The sequence below is a fragment of the Hylobates moloch genome, unplaced genomic scaffold (genome assembly GCF_009828535.3).
Source record: "Hylobates moloch isolate HMO894 unplaced genomic scaffold, HMol_V3 SCAFFOLD_16, whole genome shotgun sequence".
NCBI classification, from domain to species: domain Eukaryota; kingdom Metazoa; phylum Chordata; class Mammalia; order Primates; family Hylobatidae; genus Hylobates; species Hylobates moloch.
In genome coordinates this window covers 726,674-745,062 of record NW_026652291.1, presented here as the reverse complement: position 1 = coordinate 745,062, position 18,389 = coordinate 726,674, and the positions used below count along the sequence as shown (strand labels likewise).

At 57.6% G+C, this 18,389-nt stretch overlaps 1 protein-coding gene across 3 annotated transcripts; it reads left to right on the top strand.

The window, feature by feature from the left end:
- Positions 1-6,497: 6,497 nt before the first annotated feature.
- On the top strand, positions 6,498-14,818 carry PLD4 (phospholipase D family member 4). Of its 3 annotated transcripts, none has more exons than XM_032179664.2 (11): positions 6,498-6,609; positions 8,702-8,791; positions 9,231-9,424; positions 10,308-10,491; positions 10,870-10,990; positions 11,541-11,668; positions 12,305-12,505; positions 13,308-13,447; positions 13,572-13,737; positions 13,819-13,915; positions 14,325-14,818. In XM_032179664.2, exons 1-11 carry the CDS (start codon positions 6,583-6,585, stop codon positions 14,522-14,524), a joined length of 1,548 nt encoding a protein of 515 aa, XP_032035555.1. In that variant the 5' UTR covers positions 6,498-6,582; the 3' UTR covers positions 14,525-14,818. The 3 variants fall into 3 exon arrangements, with proteins under 3 accessions (XP_032035555.1, XP_032035557.1, XP_032035556.1); XM_032179666.2 differs by having other exon boundaries at positions 6,500-6,609; positions 13,335-13,447; XM_032179665.2 differs by lacking the exon at positions 6,498-6,609 and adding an exon at positions 8,395-8,556.
- The last annotated feature ends 3,571 nt before the right edge of the window (positions 14,819-18,389 follow it).

Here is an 18,389-nt window from a genome sequence, read left to right as displayed (position 1 = left end):
AGAAATGTCTGTAAGTTGGCCAGGTGCCGTGGCTCACTCCTGTAATCCCAGCACTTTGGGAGGCCGAGGAGGGCAGATCACAATGTCAGAGTTCAAGACCAGCTTGACAAACACGGTGAAACCCCATCTCTACTAAAAATACAAAACTCAGCCCAGCATGGTGGCGCGTGTCTGTGGTCCCAGCTACTCTGTAGGCTGAGGCATGATAATCCCTTGAATCTGGGAGGCAGAGGTTGCAGTGAGCCAAGATTGCATCACCAAGCTCCACCCTGGGCAACAGAGCAAGACTCCGTCTCAACAACAACAACGACAACAAAAAGAAATGTCTGCAAGTGTTCTGATCACGTTTAAGGTCAGGCTATGCTATGATGTTCAGCAAGTTAGGGGTATTAAATGCACAATGCAGTTTCTTTTGAGACAGAGTCTTTTTCTGTTGCCCAGGCTGGAGTTCAGTGATGCAATCTTGGCTCACTGCAACCTCTGCCTCCCGGATTCAAGGGATTCTCATGCCTCAGCCTACGGAGTAGCTGGGACCACAGGCACACGTCAACGTGCCCAGCTAAGTTTTGTATTTTTTGTAGACACAGGGTTTTGCCATATTGCCCAGGCTGGTCTTGAACTCCTGGGCTCAAGTGATCTGCCCACTTCAGCCCCCCAAACTGTTGGGATTACAGGCGTGAGCCACCTCACCCAGCCTGCATTTTTGACATGACATATTCTTAATTGATACATAATTTTTGTACATATTCACGGGGTACATGTAAGATTTTATTGCATGCATAGGATGTGTAATGATTAACTCAGTATTTAGGGTGTCCATCACTTCAAGTATTTGTCATTTCTATGTGTTGGGAATATTCCAAGTCCTCTCTTCCAGCTATTTTGAAATAAACAATACATTGTTGTCAACTGTAGCTACCCTACTCTGCTATCAAACATTAGACTTATTCCTTCCATCTCACCGTGTATTTGTACTCATTAAGCATCCTCTTTTGTCCTCTCCCTCCACCGGAAGGAAATAATGTACATAGTTGGTCCATTTTCAAGACAAAGTGCCTTAAATCGGCTTAGGTCAGCAAACTACAGAAGAAACAGGATGTACTAGGCCCCTGGTTGGATAGCCAATGCCTGCTTGTCGCCCACCCCCCCACCACCTACTTAAGTTGCCCTCACCCAAACCAAAGAAGTTTGGTCTAAGATAAAAGTTTACTAGCCTGTAAAATAGCTCGCTTTGTCTGTTTGTATCAGCCTGCCCAGCTACTTAGGTCATAAGTCAAATACTTGAAGAGCCCCTGAGTTAACTAGGATTGCAATGCATTGTGGGCTGCAACAAAATGCAGCAAGGCAACTCTAAAGAAAACACCTGAAGTCCCTACCCAACAACCAATAGGTGATGTCCAGGAAGGTTGTGACCCCATTGTACTCTGCCTATGAGGAACCGGGGGAGGGACCTGCACACGAGGGGATAAATTGCTTGTTGAAACTGTGCTGGGTGTGCTTGCCCACCAGACACCCGATCTTGCAAGACTGTCATTAAAAGTCTCACTTTGGCTGTTCTCCGGGTCTCTAGGTCCATTCTTTGGGTTTGGATGGGTGAGTTTGTTTCTCACACACCCACGCACCCTTCCTAGACTCTGGGATCTATCGTTCTATTCTCTACCTCCAGAGGTCAACTTTTTTCGCTCCCACATGTGAGTGAGAACATGCGATGTTTGTCTTTGTGTGCCTGGCCTATTTCTCTTAACATAATGACCTCCAGTTCCATCCATGTTGCTGTCAATGACAGGATTTCATTCTTTTTATGACCAAACAGTATTCCATTTTTTTTTGTGTGTGTATATATATATCATATTTTCTTTATCCATTCATCCATTGATAGGTTGATTCCATATCTTGGCTACCGTGGGTAGTGCTGCAGTAAGCGTGGGAGTACAGGAATCCCTTTCACGTGCTGATTTCCTTTCCTTTGGATAAATACTCAGTAGTGGGATTGCTGGATCGTATGGTAGTTCTATTTTTAGTTTTTTGAGAAACTTCCATACAGTTCTCCACAATGGCTTCACTAATTTACATTCCCACCAACGGAGCATAAGAGTTCCCTTTTCTCGGCACCCTTGCCAGCATTTATTTTTTGTCTTCTTGATAACACCAGTTCTAACTGGGGCGAGATGATATCTCATTGTGGTTTTGATCTGCATTTCCCTGATGACCAGTGCTACTGAGATTTTTCTCATATGCCTGTTGGCCATTTGTATGTCTCTTGAGAAATGTCTATTCAGATCTTTTGCCTGATTTGTTTTTTCAAGACTGAGTTTCGCTCTTGTTGCCCAAGCTGGAGTGCAATGGCACGATCTCGGCTCACTACAACCTCAGCCTCCCGGGTTCAAGCGATTCTCCTGCCTCAGCCTCCCCAGTAGCTGGGATTACAGGCGCCTGCCACCACGCCCGATTAATTTTTTGTATTTTTAGTAGAGACGGGGTTTCGCCATGTTGGCCAGGCTGTTCTCAAACTCCTGACCTCAAGTGATCTGCCTGCCTTGGCCTCCCAAAGTGCTGGGATTACAGGCGTGAGCCACTGTGCCTGGCCTATTTATTTTTTAAACAGTGTCTTGCTCTGTCACCCAGACTGGAGTGCAGTGGCATCATATTGGCTCACTGCAACCTCTGCCTCCCAGGTTCAAGTGATTCTTCTGCATCAGTCTCCCAAGTAGCTGGGACTACAGGCATGTGCCACCATGCCTAGCTAATTTTGTATTTTTAGTAGAGATGGGGTTTCATCAAGTTGGCCAGGCTAGTCTCAAACTCCTAGACCCAAGTGATCTGCCCACCTCGGCCTTCCAAAATGCTGGGATTATGAGCTACTGCACCTGGTCACATTTAAAAAATTTTTTTTTAGCAACAGGGTCTCACTGTATTGTGCAGGCTGGTCTCAAACTCCTGGTCTGGAGTGATTCTCTCACCTTGGCCTCCCAAAACTCTGGGATTGCAGGCATGAGTCACCTTGCCCAGCCTGCTGGGAGTTTTTATCATGAAGAAGGGGTGTCGAATTTTATCACATGCCTTCTCTGCATCTATTGAGATGATCATACAGTTTTTGTCCTTTAATCTGTGATTTGACATATTGCATGTATTGATTTGTATATGTTGAACCATCCTTGCATCCCCAGGATAAATCCCACTTAGTCATAATGTATTATCTTTCAATGTGCTATTAGATTCAATTTGCTAGTATGTTGTTGAGGATTTTTGTGTATCTATTCGTCAGGAATATTGACCTGTAGTTTTCTTTTTTGTTGTTGTGTCCCTGCCTGGTTTGAGTATCAGGGTAATGCTGGCCTCATAGAATGGGTTAGAGAGAATTCCCTCCTCTTCAGTTTTTTGGAACAGTTTAAGGAGAAATGGTATTAGTTCTTTTTTGTAAGTTTGGTAGAATTTACTAGTAAAGCCATCTGGTCTATAGGCGTTTTGTGTTGTTGTTGGGAGATTTTTATTACTGTTCCAATCTCATCACTCCTTATTGATCTGTTCGGGTATTTTGTTTCTTCCTGATTCAATCTCGGCAGCCACGTGTGTCCAGGGATGTCTCCATTTCCTCCAGGTTTCCAGTTTGTGAGTGTATAATTTCTCATGTAGTCTCTGGTGATCTTTTGTATTTCTGTGATATCAGTTGTAATGTCTTTTTTTTGTTTCTGGTTTTGGTTATTGGGTTGTCTCTCTTTTTTTCTTCATTATCAACTTAGAATATTTTCAGCTTCCATTTACAATGGGCTTATCAGGACATAGCTCCACCATGAGGTGAGGCGTGTCTGATGTGCTTACGGTGGGGTTGAAGTGCTCCCACAAGCCTGCTCTGACAGTCTGTACTGCTTTGGGGTAAAAAAAAAAAAAACACCTTAGCTCTGTTGACAAATAATAAGTCATATTTTCCCACAAAGATAATTTTTGAAATAACAAAGGAAATTAAAGAAAAAATGTTTTGGCCGGGCGCGGTGGCTCACGCCTGTAATCCCAGCACTTTGGGAGGCCGAGGCGGGCAGATCATGAGGTCAGGAGATCAAGACCATCCTGGCTAACACGTGAAACCCCGTCTCTACTAAAAATACAAAAAATTAGCTGGGCACAGTGGCGGGCACCTGTAGTCCCAGCTACTCGGGAGGCTGAGGCAGGAGAATGGCGTGAACCTGGGAGGCAGAGCTTGCAGTGAGCCGAGATGCCACCACTGCACTCCAGCCTGGGCGACAGAGCGAGACTCCATCTCAAAAAAAAAAAAAAAAAAATGTTTTGCTTCATGGGAAATCCCCAAAGTCCCTCCCCACACCCCATGGGACCCAAGGGCCCTAGACCTCAGGGTGGGGCCTGCAGCGCAGGGAGGAGAGCTGGCAAGAAGCTGCCCTCAGGTGGGTCCTGGCCACACAGCCAGCCTCGGAGCCACTGAGGGGCTTGCCCTGGGCCCCGAGTCTAGAGGCCCCTTCCAGCCTCAATCTTTCTTCCAGGGTAAGCAGCCTGAGGGGCCAAGAGGACAGTCCACCGAGCCCTGAGCCCAAGGCCCAGGACTCCCTGCTTAAACGTCCCCAAACCTGGATCTGTCCTCCCGAGGTAGAGCTGCCGGAGCTGCACCCAGTCCTGCTGGCCTGAGGGGCAGCCAGTGGAGGCGACGTGGTGGTTTTCTGGGGCTGCAGATGAGCTTGGACCCACGGGCTGGGTGTAGCACGTGGGCTCACTGAGGCCCCTCACAATGTGGGGAAATCGGAGAGGGGGCTGGCTGGGGCTGGCAAGGACTTCTGAGAGTGCTCCAAGGAGCCCTGGGGCCCTCCACTTGCCCCTGGACTTCCAGGCCCTCACACACCATTGTTGTCAAGACAGAAGAGACTGGGCGCTGTGGTTCACGCCTGTAATCCCAGCACTTTGGGAGGGCGAGGCGGGTGGATCATCTGAGGTCAGGAGTTCGAGACCAGCCTGGCCAACGTGGTGAAACCCCGGCTCTAATAAAAAATACAAAAATTAGCCAGGCGTGGTGGCAGGCGCCTTAATCCCAGCTACTTGGGAGGCAGAGGCAGAAGAATCATTTGAACCCAGGAGACAGAGGTTGCAGTGAGCTGAGATAAAGCCATTGCACTCAAACCTGGGGTACAAGAGTGAGACTTCTCTCAAAGGAAAAAGAAAAAAAAAGACAGAAGAGAACCTGTTCTGTCTAACTGCCTTTAGCTTGAGTGCAGGGAAGGCACCCTCCCTTCATACTCATGCCCCAGCCCTGCAAATATCACAGCAGGATCCACCTAGCTGCCCCTCCCCATACCCAGAGTAACCCTCACCCAGAGTCCCTGGAGGACCCAACCCTCGGGGGCATGCCTGGGGCACAGCTGCATTCAGGCATCCAGCAACCCAGCCAGAGGGCAGGGGCTCCCCAACCACGGCCGGGAGGTAAGGGCTGACCCCAAGGCCAAATCGGAGCAGCAAGAAGGTGAAGGGAGACCTGGGAAGGGCTAGGGAGAGGCTGGATCTCTTCCTCATTCACTTCCTGGCCCACCCAGACTGGCCCCAGGGGTGCAGTTTACAGGCCCCACCCTCGGGAACTGCACCCTCCTGACTGGTGTCCTGCAGTCACCCTGAGGCCAGCACCTTGGACCCCTGCCCTACATAGGCCTTACAAGGAGGAGCCAGGGTGGACACCCAGACCTCATTGAAAGCAGGGGTGTTCTCAAGGTCCCAGACCTTACTCAGGGACCCCAGTCAGGGGTGGGGAGTGGGAGGCAGAGCCCCTTGCTGGGAGCTTCTAGCCAGGGCTACCTTTTCAGATATGCCACTGAGCGGCCCCAGGTTTGTTCTCCAGGATAAAGACCCTAGTTACCTCCACTGCTCAGCCTCCCTTGCAGCTAAGTGTAGCCATGTGACTAAGTTTTAGATCAAGTTCCAGATCACAGATAAGTGGAAGTGCCCTGTGGGACTTCCAGGAAGTCTCCTCTGGGATGTCCCTTATTCTCTGCTAAGAACACAGAGGCAATGGCTGAGCTCCAGCAGCCACTGTGGGGCCTTGAAGGCAGGGATCCTAGGGACTGGGATCTGAGAGCCTGGCTCCCAATGGCAGTGGAGCAATGCCATTATCTCTAGCAAGGCCATCTCTAGCCTGCCAGCCCCTGGACCTGCTTAGTGTTCGAGAGTAATGAACGGCCTTGCTGACGCCACTGTTCCTTAGGTCTCTGTGGCCTGTAGCTGAGCTTGACTCTGATTTGTAGGCCCATAACTGGAGGGTCTCTACCTCGAGGGAGTGGGGTGTAGATTTTGCCTGGAGGTGAAGGTTTTCAGCCCTACCCTCTAGCCCGCCCACCCAGCTCCAGCCGTCTGTTTCTGTCTCGGATGAGAGGCGGCCTCTCAGGACAAAGAGGAAGTAGCTGGAAGGGGAAGGAGCCAGCTGCAGGGAGGAGGAGGTGAGCTGCAGGGAGGAGGAGGTGAGCTGCAGGGAGGAGGAGGTGAGCTGCAGGGAGGAGGAGGTGAGCTGCAGAGAAGAGGAGGTTGGCGTGGAGCACAGGCAGCACCAAGCCTGCCCTGTGAGCTGAGGGCCTGCAGTCTGCGGCTGGAATCAGGATGGACACCAAGGCAGGACCCCCAGAGGTATGTGCCAATGAGGCCAGGGCAGCTGAGAAAAGCCAGGCCTGGGGAAGGGGCTGCTGTCTGCCTCCCTGTGGCCTCAACCTCCCAGCAACCCCAGGTCCAGAGAGTCACGCAGCCTCCAGCTAGTCCTGTAGATGACTCGCTCCTTCCCCAGCCCGTGCAGCTGGGATAACCAGGGCCCTGGCTCTCCAGCCAGGTGACAGCTGGGCCCTCTGCCTCAGCCTGGGACTGGCAGCCGTGCCTAATGCCCTGCAGGGCAGGAAATGTGGCACCTTCAGCCATGACCTCTGATGTCTGCAGGGTCTTACACTATCTACCATGAGACCAGGGGGCTACAGCCCTACTCTGCAGGGGTCTCTCAGCTTGAGCCAACCTGGCTAGAGGGCCTCCCAGGTTCCATTGCAGGAGGAGGGGGCGAGGCGCTCTGGGGTCTATAGTCCTGGGAGGGGCCTTGGACAGGCTCCAAGTCTGAGACGTGGCCTGCAAGAGGCAGGGCCTCTGTGCTCTGAGCTGCCCGTCTGCATGGAGCATTTAAGGGAGCAAGGGCTCTCTCTGGTGAGGGCAGGGAGGGTGCGGAGCAGCTGTCCAAGAACAGCCCTGGCACCTTGTTGCCCAGCCACAGCCCAGGATTCCATGTTTTCTCTCCTGAGAGTTAGTGGGGGAGGGCAAAGGCCCAATGCTGGGCCCTGAATCCCCAGGGACAGTGGGGACACGGTGGGCACCCTGAGGTCTCCTCTGTGGGGTCGGGGGAGCATCCCCCAGAGTTCAGCTCTGGGGTGGGGGCGGCACCCGACCCACCTCTGCAGACCCCCCAGTGTGGGGGGAGTTGGGCCGCAGTGACTTGGCCTGAGTCCCCTGTCCCCACACTTGGTTTATGCTCCTACCCCCAATCCCCCATAACGCTTGGTCTCCAGGACAGACACAGCCCTGGCGTTTCCACCCCATGCTGAGGCAGGCCAGGTTCTCAAAGCCCTCAGCCCTGACCCATGGGAGGATAGCCCAGACGAACCCCAGAGGCCTGGAGGCTGAGCTGGCTGCTCCTGGGTGGATAGATGACCCACAGAGCCCCTGGGTCCCAGCGCCCAGCCTGGCTGCAGACACTGGCACTCAGCACTGCCCAGGCCCAGGCCCCAAACCTCAGAGACCTCCCCATCCCAGCCAGGAGCCAGCCAGCTCCTGCCTTGGTGGATGTCTCAGTCAGAGGCTGGCCAGCCAGGTGACCATGCTGGGCACAGACCCCTCCCTGCACCCAGGGAGGGTGCCTCTGTACTTGTGAGGCACCCTTCCCCCATGGTGGCACCTGGGGCAGCCTGACTGCTAGCTTTGGGGGTAGGAGTGGGGGTGAGAGCCCACATCCCACGGGGCCCAGATGGCCTGGCTCCCAGCTCCTTGTGGGGTGACCACTCTGAGGAGACAAGGCGACTCCCTGCAGCAGAGGACAACCCCCTCCCCCAGCAGTGCAGGGGTCCCACTCCGCCGCCATCTCTGCCCTCTCCACGCCTAGCCTCTTCAGCCAGGGTGCTGCCCACCTGCCCCCTCTGACCTGTGGCTCTCAGGAGGGGCTGCCGTGGGGCCAAGACGGGAGCCCAGCCCAGGAGGGAAGCAGTTATTTATAGGCCAGCAATAAGAGGACCAAGCAACAAAAGCAGAAATGGCACTTTCAGACGCAGTTTCAGTTGTGGTTGAAACAGGGAACTGAGATGCAAAAACCTAGATACTCACTGAGTAGGAGACCCTGAAAGGGGAGACACAGAAAGCCGGGGCATGTGGTCAGGCACAGACGCCCACCCCGCCCCTCATGCTTGGCCCAGGCTCAGCCCTGGGGACCGCCTTAGCAGCAGTCCCTCCGGCTTGGCCAGGGGGACAGGGCAGGTGACATGTGGCCGGCTGCGGGCTCCAACACCCACACGGCTTGTCCTTGTGGAAAGCACACCCCCAACATCCAGGGTGTGACCTCGGGCATGAGTGGGGGGCTTTTGGGGGCTTATGTGGGTGTCTGTGCACGGTGTCCCCAGTGCCCAGCTGCCCAGGCACTGAGGGGCAGTTGTGGGCAGAGCTGGAGCTGCTGGTGATGCCAGGTTGCCCTGTGCAGATGCTGAAGCCTCTTCAGAGAGCAGCAGTGGCCCCCACGTGGCCATGCTCCATGACGCCCCGCCGCCCGTGGGACAGAGAGGCTGGCACGGTAGGACTGGGGGGCCCCAGGGAGGAGGCGGCTGGGATCAACGGCCTTTCAAGAGCTCTGAGCCAGAGTGGAGAGGACACAAGCAGCCTTGAGGGGGCCTCCAAGCAGAGGTGCCCTGACTGGTGGGCAAGGGAAGCCTCCCTGGGCTGCTCCAGACCTTCCCTTTATCCCCCTGCTGGAGGTGCTGGGGACAGCCAGTTACCACGAGCCACAGCATTGCAGAGTGGGCTGCAGGCCCCCTGACCCCCACCACCACCCTGGGCTGGGGGTCTTCTCTGTATCACCCTCCCCTCTCCCTTGTCCACCCTAGTCCCCCCCAGCGGCAGCCCAGGTCCGGGAGGTCAAGACGGTCTGTCTCAGCACTGGAGGGGCCATCTTGGCCCAGCCAGAAGTCAAGCCCCTACTTGTCTGGTTACCCTGCGGGTGCTGCCCCATCCAGTTGCAGGTCCTGGGAGCGCTGGCTGTGCTGTGTCTGGGCTCCATGGCTCTTATCTACCTCCTGTGGCAAGTGCCCCGTCCTCCCACCTGGGGCCAGGTGCAGCCCAAGGACGTGCCCAGGTCCTGGGGGCATGGTTCCAGCCCAGCTTGGGAGCCCCTGGAAGCGGAGGCCAGACAGCAGAGGGACTCCTGCCAGTAAGTGAGCCCATGGAGGCCTGCGGGGGCAGGTCTCAGTTTGGGGCTGCTGCCTGTGTTTCTGCCCTTGGATCTGCCCATGAGATAAGGGCGGCCCTCTACCAGCTGCTCTAGGAAGGTGCAGGTCACCAGGGAGGGCCACAACCATATGAGCTGGAGTGGGGGCTGGGGACGGGGCAGGCGTGTGGTGCTTTTTGCAGCAAGCAGAGGCTGCCACCTGGGGGCTCTGACAGGCTGGAGAACACTGCTTGTGCTGAGGCTCACCCCCTCAGTCCTTCCACCCCTGGGGGGTAATGTCACTGTCTCCTCCCGCCCCTCAGCCTTCCCTCCCACCCTTCTTTCCCTGTGGTTGGGGTACTGGAATCCCAGGACTGCCCTGGAGGAACCTGTTGGGCCATCCTGCACACATCCCCTGGAAACGGGAGCTCACCTGCCCCTGGCCCAACCTTTCCCTTCCAGGCCAGCTCTGGCCACCACCAAGGGCTTCCACACCAGGAGGCCACCCCAGACTCCAGACTCCACAGCTCTGCTCTACTCTGCCTGGCTTCAGGAGCAGCTGCTCCCTGTAGGCAATGCCTCAGGGCTGGGTGGGGCCAGGACCCCCCAGTCTAGCCTGCTCTGGACCAGGCAGCCCCTCTCAGGCTCCTTCCCAACTTGCTCCTGGGTGTCCCCACCCCAGCAGCATGCTGGGCTCAGGCCCACCCTGCCCAGTCTGTTTTGTTGCCTATACCTTAAACCCTTACCCTGCACACTTGGCCTGGGCTCATCCCAGGGGCCACCTGAGCAACAGTTGCTCTGGCTTGGCAGCGGGATGGGGCAGGTGATGTGAGGCAGGCTGGGGGCTCCCGCACCCATACTGAGCCCAGTGTGGCCCTCTCCACAGGCTCGTCCTTGTGGAAAGCATCCCCCAAGACCTGCCATCTGCAGCCGGCAGCCCCTCCGCCCAGCCTCTGGGCCAGGCCTGGCTGCAGCTGCTGGACACTGCCCAGGAGAGCGTCCATGTGGCTTCATACTACTGGTCCCTCACAGGGCCCGACATCGGGGTCAACGACTCATCTTCCCAGATGGTGCGCCCCGCCCTGGCCCCACCGCATCCTGGTGCTGGAAACACAGCAAGTCAGGCTGCCCATCTATGCAGGCGTCTCGGGCACCAGGCCCGGGGGCTCAGCTCGGTGGTAGGGTCTAGCATGGAACAGGGATTAGGCCGCTCCTTTGGGGGCTCTAAGGGCAGAGGTGTCAAGGAGCTGGGCCTCTGGGTGATTAAACACTCAGACTGTGCCTGGTGCAGTTTGGCTGTCACCAAGGGTCATCCAGATACTTGACCTGACCTTGTGCCGTGGGCAGTCAGTCATAGGTGGGCCTCCTGAGGAGGGCATGGGTCCCAGTGGGGGTGCGGAGGAGAGGGACGCCTGAGGTCAGCTCTCATGGCTGGCCTGGCCTTGCAGGGAGAGGCCCTTCTGCAGAAGCTGCAGCAGCTGCTGGGCAGGAACATTTCCCTGGCTGTGGCCACCAGCAGCCCAACACTGGCCAGGAACTCCACCGACCTGCAGGTCCTGGCTGCCCGAGGTGGGTACCTGCACCATGCTGGGCCCCACTGCCCTAGCGTCAGGCATGGGCTGTCTGGCTGGCACCATGGGACAAGGAAAAGAAGTGGGGGTGGGAAAGGTGTCCTGGACTTCCCTAGGACACCCCAGGAGGGCAGCACCCAGGGCTCTGAGGTCCTTTGAGTCAGCTTCACCTAGGCACAGGGCTGGTTCCAAGGAACCAAAAGTGCCATTTTCCACAGGGCAGAGCATGGGTGGCCTTGGAGCCCTGCTGAGCCCAGCAGCTGACCTGTGGGTGGAGGCTCAGGCTGGGACCTCTGGCTGGGGAGCGAGAGGCCATGGGCAGTCACCACAAAAGCAGGCTCTGGAGCTGAGCTGCCCAGAGGGATCCTGGGCCAGTCTATCCCTCAGTGTCCTCACCTATAAAATGGGGATGAGGATAGCAGCAGCTTAGTAGGACTGTTGTGAGGACATCTGAGTCAACCCCACTGTCAAGAGCTTGGGGTCAGGCTCACCATGAAGCTGGCACTTAGCAAGACCTAGTTCATCCCATTGCCTGAACTCTCCACCAGGTGCCCATGTACGACAGGTGCCCATGGGGCGGCTCACCAGGGGCGTTTTGCACTCCAAATTCTGGGTTGTGGATGGACGGCACATATACATGGGCAGTGCCAACATGGACTGGCGGTCTCTGACGCAGGTGAGTGCCAGGGCCCTAACACAGGAGGCCTGCCTGAAACTTTTCCCCTCCTGCACTCCTGGGGACTTGGCCTGACATCTCAGTGTGTCTGGAGAAAGTCGTGTAGTCCTGTTTACAATTCACCATGGTAGAAACAATCGGAGACTGGTCTAATAAATGATGGAATTCTACACAGCCACTGAACTCATGCTGTGGAATCACACTGAATGACATGGAAAGATGTTCAAGTCCCATTACCCAGGGAAGCATGCAGATTACAAAACACAAGCCTTTTTAGGAAAAGCAATGCATGAAAAATGTGTCAGAATGGTCATGGCAAAGGCAACCATGGTTATCGCTTGACAGTGGGATTAAGAATGATCCCATTCTTAATGCCTTGATGCATTTTCTGTTGTTTTTGTAATAAACATGTATTGCTTTGATCATTGGAATACAACGTTCAAAAACACAGGCACCCGCTGGGCACTCCTCCCACCAGCACACTCTATTACAGATTCCTACAGGCAATGCTTCCCACAAGTGGGGACCAGTTGGGCAGAGGCTGCACCTGCCCCAGCATCCCTGGCCTGGGCGGAGTGGGGTAGAGGCCCCGCAGAGGGGTTTTTCTCCCACAGCGCCTGACTTTGGTCCCTGCAGGTGAAGGAGCTTGGCGCTATCATCTATAACTGCAGCCACCTGGCCCAAGACCTGGAGAAGACCTTCCAGACCTACTGGGTGCTGGGGGTGCCCAAGGCTGTCCTCCCCAAAACCTGGCCTCAGAACTTCTCATCTCACATCAACCGTTTCCAGCCCTTCCACGGCCTCTTTGACGGGGTGCCCACCACTGCCTACTTCTCAGTAAGGCGGGTTGAGAAGGAGCCCATCAGAGGCCCCTGTTCTACCCTGGCTGGCCAGACCCACAGGGAGCCCTCTGGGCTGGCCCTGCAGACACCAGCAGCATCAGCTGGGTCCTCAGGCAGCCAGCACCATGGGTGGGGCCGTGGCCCTGGGGTGGGCAGCAGGCTGGCATCAGCAGGCTCTGGGCTGTGCCTGGAGGCAGGCTTAGCTCCAGGAGGACAGCTGGTCAGCACCATCCCTGGGAAACAGGCCGCCTGGGAGGTGGTGGGAGGACCTGGGGCCCTGGGAGTCTCCAGACTGCTGGGCGAGGCCAAGGGGCTTAGCTGTGCACTGGAGAGGGAGGGGAACCCCACTTGCTCTTCGGGGAAGGAAGGGAAGAGTGAGGAGTGGGCAGATCCTCCTTTATCAGCCCACGGGGGTGGGGGCGGACAGCCCTCCAGCCAGCCGAGGGACTGGTCTGTAGTAGAGGCTGTATCAGAACAAGGGGAGCCTCCCTAGATGGGGGTGGGGGTGGCACCCTGAAGGGAGTGGAGAAGCTTCCCTGTGGCCAGGAACTGTTTCTGGGAGATTAATCCAGCCTGGAGCCCAGGGCGGTCCAGCTGCTTCCCCACTCTCTCTGCCAGGCCTCAGAGCCAGTCCCCAGGAGCCCTGTTGAGCCGACCCCTTCTTTCCTCACATTTCCAGGCACCTGGGCCCCCTCCCTCCACCACCAAATGGGGCCTCTTGGGTGGTGCATGGTGGGGTCACAAGTCCAGAATGGGCTGGACTGGTAGAGCCTTCAGGAATCCCTCTCCCATCACAGGCGTCGCCACCAGCACTCTGTCCCCAGGGCCGCACCCGGGACCTGGAGGCGCTGCTGGCAGTGATGGGGAGCGCCCAGGAGTTCATCTATGCCTCCGTGATGGAGTATTTCCCTACCACGCGCTTCAGCCACCCCCCCAGGTATGTCTGAGTGGGAGGCGGGCGGCCTGCTCTGCTGACGGGCAGCTCCTGGGCACGTCCCCTCCTGCTGGGACCTCTGCCCGGCCCGGCTTGTAGGCAGAGCCCCGTCCCTCCCCACCCCAAGGTACTGGCCGGTGCTGGACAACGCGCTGCGGGCTGCAGCCTTCAGCAAGGGCGTGCGCGTGCGCCTGCTGGTCGGCTGCGGACTCAACACGGACCCCACCATGTTCCCCTACCTGCGGTCCCTGCAGGCGCTCAGCAACCCCGCGGCCAACGTCTCTGTGGACGTGGTGAGGGCGCGTTCCCGGCCGGGCGTGGGGAAGGCGGCCCTCCCCCCGCCCTTCCTGACGCGCTGCCTCTTCTCCCCTAAGAAAGTCTTCATCGTGCCGGTGGGGAATCATTCCAACATCCCATTCAGCAGGGTGAACCACAGCAAGTTCATGGTCACGGAGAAGGCAGCCTACATAGGTGAGCGGGAATAGATCACGGCGGGCGGGCCCCAGGGTGGCCAGGCACGGGCGAGGGAGGCACTGGCTTTGTGACCGGCGTGGACACCTCAGGACAGCGGGGCTGCTGCTGAAGAGGGACGGGGTCTCCATGGAGTTCCGGGGACCAGGCCACCCGCCTGTCACCTGGCCCCACAGGGCCCCAGAACACTGAGTCAGGACGCCTGTCCCCGAGTGATGAGGGTGGAGTTCCACCGCGACCAGCTGTCCCTCCCGCACCTAAGTGAGGGGCTTCCCCGCCTGGAGTCTGATGACAGTGGAGGGGCCAGCTGCCAACCGTCCCCAAACCCGTAGCCGGGCCTGGCGCTGAGCGGGCTGCAGAGGGGCCTGTGAGAGCCGGCGCCCCAGTGTCTCCTCCGTCCTCCCCGCAGGCACCTCCAACTGGTCGGAGGATTACTTCAGCAGCACGGCGGGGGTGGGCCTGGTGGTCACCCAGAGCCCTGGCGCGCAGCCCGCGGGGGCCACGGTGCAGGAGCAGCTGCGGCAGCTCTTTGAGCGGGACTGGAGTTCGCGCTACGCCGTCGGCCTGGACGGACAGGCTCCGGGCCAGGACTGCGTTTGGCAGGGCTGAGGGGGGCCCCCTTTTTCTCTCGGCGACCCCGCCCCGCCCCGCACCCGCCCTCCCCTCTGACCCCGGCCTGGGCTTCAGCCGCTTCCCGCCGCAAGTAGCTCGGGTCCGCACTGCGCCAGGAGCCGCCTGCGACCGCCCGGGCGCCACAAACCGCCCGCCTGCTCTCTGATTTCCGAGTCCAGCCCCCCTAAGCCCCACCTCCTCCAGGGAGCCCTCCAGGAGGCCCCTTCCCTGACTCCTGGCCCACAGGCCAGGCCTAAAAAACACTCGTGGCTTCCTGCTGCCTCTGTGTGAGTCCAGCGCGGGCGGCGCTTCATCCTCTTGCCAAGGGCCCGCCTCTACGCGCCCGCCCCTGCGAAACTGCGCCGCGCGACCGCCGTGGCAGCGCCTCAGCTAGTCCGGGGTCCGCGAGAACCCGGGGCGGGGCGGGGACCAGACGGGCCCCCCAGGCGGAGCGAACCCTCCACCTCCCACCTGGCGCCGGGCTGCCGCGCTCCGGAACCCAAATTCCCGCCCCGCGGCTGCCGGGGGAAGCGAGAGGCGCGGAGCCCACGCCTGGGACTCCCGCGGAGGGAACGCAGACCAAGGCGCAGCGCCGCGCACCCACCGCCAGGGGGCGGCTCCTACGGCGCCGGACAGGTGCGGCGCGGGCGAGGAGCTGGGCTGAGGGGACGGGGAGGGCGGGAGGGGACCCGGGGCTGAGGGAAGAGGAGGGCGGGAGGGGACCCGGGGCTGAGGGGACGGGGAGGGCGGGAGCGGGCCCGGGGCTGAGGGGACGGGGAGGGCGGGAGGGGACCCGCGGCTGAGGGGGTCAGGAGAGTGGCAGGGAGGGTCCCCCCTGATGGGGAGGGTGAGAGGGAGGGGACCCAGGGCCGAGGGGACAGGTCCTGCCTGTGGGCTGGGGACACAGGTGGACCGAGGGTAGGGGTGCACAAGGCTGTGTGGTTTGTGGGCTGTTGTGCAGGGCGGGTCCAAGAATCTGGGGGCAGGGTTGTCCTGGGGATGCAGTGCCCAGGATTGGTGGATGGGGCTGAGAGGACCAGCATTTGAGCTGGAGGGCAGGAAGGTGGCTCCAGTCTGAGACCAGGACTTGGATGCAGCTCCACTGGAACTCACCCTATCCTGGGAGCCACCTGGGCACCTGTCCTGCAGATGCAGGATTTGAACCCAGGTTTGGCAACTCAGTTCCCACTCTTCTGCTATGAATGCTGGGTCAGGAGGCTTCTCAAAGCACCCTGGCTTATCTCACCTGATGGTTCCTGACCAAGATCACAGGGTACCCTCCCCTGGTGGAGGTCCATGGGGCCACGCTAGGCTGGAGTTCAGGGATGCCTCAGCCATATGAAGGAGCCCTGGATGCTGAATAGACACAGGGTGCCCCGAATGCTCTCCCGGTCTTCAGGCACCACTTTCCTACCCTTCTCTACTTCTCTTCTTTTCCAACCCTTCTCTACTTTTTTCTTTCCTACATTTGTGTCCCTGCCACACTGTGAACTCAGCCGTATCTTCCTCTTCCCTCTTTGCTTTGGGGACAGCTAGCAAAGTTCATCTCAGGTACAGTACAAGTTACTTTTCTGTTCGATTGGTGACCTCATATTTCCCCCATCTAAAGGACACCTTAGACTTCAGCATTCTGTCAGTGCAGAAAGTCTCCTACACCCATCCTGCCTCCCTGCCCAAGCTTGTGAAAAGCTTGCTGCAGATGCTGCAGGGGGATGGGGATCCACAAAGCCCTGCAAGGCCTTCAGGAGCCTCTGGGGGCTGCTTTGTATGTAAGCTGCACTTGGCCAAGCCAAGCTCTGGCAGTTGCAGTGGCTGCTCCCTGTGGCTTCCTATCCCTCATTCGTGCTCCATATCTCCTCAGCAACCATCTGCCAAAAAGCTGCGTGGCAATACCTGGCTCGGAGGCTGATATCATCCCAGACTAAGCTCTGCCCTCCAGGGTTGCACGTGTGGGTTTGCTCCCTGGTTCTTGGCCTTATACCTGAATGTGTCTCAGAGCACTTGGCCTGCTCTTTTGGCCTGCCAGCTATGTTCTAGGAGGGCTCTGTGCTCCAGGCTGTGATTTGGACAACTGGCTGGTGGCCCTCAGCCAGTGAAAGGCCTCTTTCCGCACACCTGGGGACTGGCAGTCACACCTCAGTGGGACTGTCAGAGGCCTGCTTCAAGGCAGACGCCTATTCCAAAGGAAATCCAGCTTGACAAGGCTTGGGAGCCCCCAGGAGGGTACCACAATGTGGCCCCTTCTGGGTTATAGCAGACAGACTCTAGAATGGCTCCCTTGACCCCCACCTCCTGGTATGCATGCCCTTGTGTGATCTCACCTTGAGTGTGTGCAGGACCTGTGCCTTGTTGTAACCAACATAATACAGAGGTAATGGGATGTCACTCCTGTGACACCCTGTGATCATGTGACATAAGATTATAACATTATCAAGGAATAGCAGTGTATCCCTTGCTAGCTTTAAAAAGTGAGCTGCTAGGCTATGAGCTGTCCTATGAAGAGGCCCATGTAGCAGGGTACTGGGGTTGCCTCCAGCCCCCAACTAGCAAGAAACTGGGGCCCTCAATCATCCCATTCACAAGGAGTTGAGTGTGGCTAGCAACAACTTGAGCTTCAGAAGTGGCTCCTTTCCTGGTCATACCTGAAGGGGAGACCACAGCCCCAGCTGACATCTTGTCACCTAATGGGACCTTGAGCAGAGAACCCAACAAAGCCACACTTGGGTTCCTGATCCACAGAAACTGGGAGATCATAAATGTGTGTTGTTTTATGTTGCTAATTTGTAGTGATGTTCTTATGCAGCATAGATAACTCATACACAGAGAACCAGGGCCACGCGAGGGGGGCCCCTGCTGCTCAGCCACTCCTCACATGCTGGGACAGCTGTCTCTCTGCCCTCTAGCACCAAGGTCCCCACTATCCCAGGCCTTGATTCTTGGATCAGAGAGGGACAAAAGCCCCATGGAGCCAAGCAGACTTCTCCCCCTGGACTGCACCCATCTAGCTTGTCTGGCGCACACAAGTTGGAGTAGAGGAGGCAGGAAGCCCTGAGAAGGGAGAGGGTGACAGCCTTGCTTAACTGGGATGAGTGTCCACCAAATTTCCCTTCCCCCTTCCCCTGCTCATGAGCCCCCAGGGGACCTGTGTCAGTTCACTTTCTAGAGGCTTCTATGTCCCCTAACTTGGATGACACCCACGGGCCTCCCCAACTCAGCACAGGGAACATATGCCCATGGTGGCATGGGGAAAGAACCCAGCCTCTCCCCTGCCCAGGCTCCTGCACCCCATAGCTGTCACCCCTCTGGAACCTCTCAGGGCAGCACGAATGGTAGCCTCAGCGTGGCCTTCACCCTCCAGGCACTGCGGTCCTCCAGATTGGCTCACAGCCCAGCTCTTGCTCCCATACCCACAGCCATGAGAGCAGCCACCTCCCCAGGGGGCCATCAGCGCTTCTCACCAGGAGTCCACCTAGGCCAGGAGGGAGCTGGGGGCAAGTTCCAACTGCCCCCTTGAACACTGCATACCCGTGAACCTGGCAGGGGCATCTGAGGGCAGCTGGGAAGAGATTTGACCACTGAAAGACTGTAGGGAACCCCTTGAACCTCACTCTGCTACCCCACATGGATTTGCTTCCTGTGGGCTGCCCAAGAGAGCCTCTGTGGTGAAGGAGGCTTCTGAGGATGGGCCACTAAAGATGGCCAAGGACACCTTTCTGTGCTTTCCCCACTCTGAACTCCATCTCCCATCCCACACTGCCTCCAGCGGGATGGAGGGAGGGAGCGTTGTGAGTCTGTGTCCCTGCCACACTGTGAACTCAGCCCTATCTTCCTTGTCTTCCTCAAAGCCTCTGGCTCAGAGGAG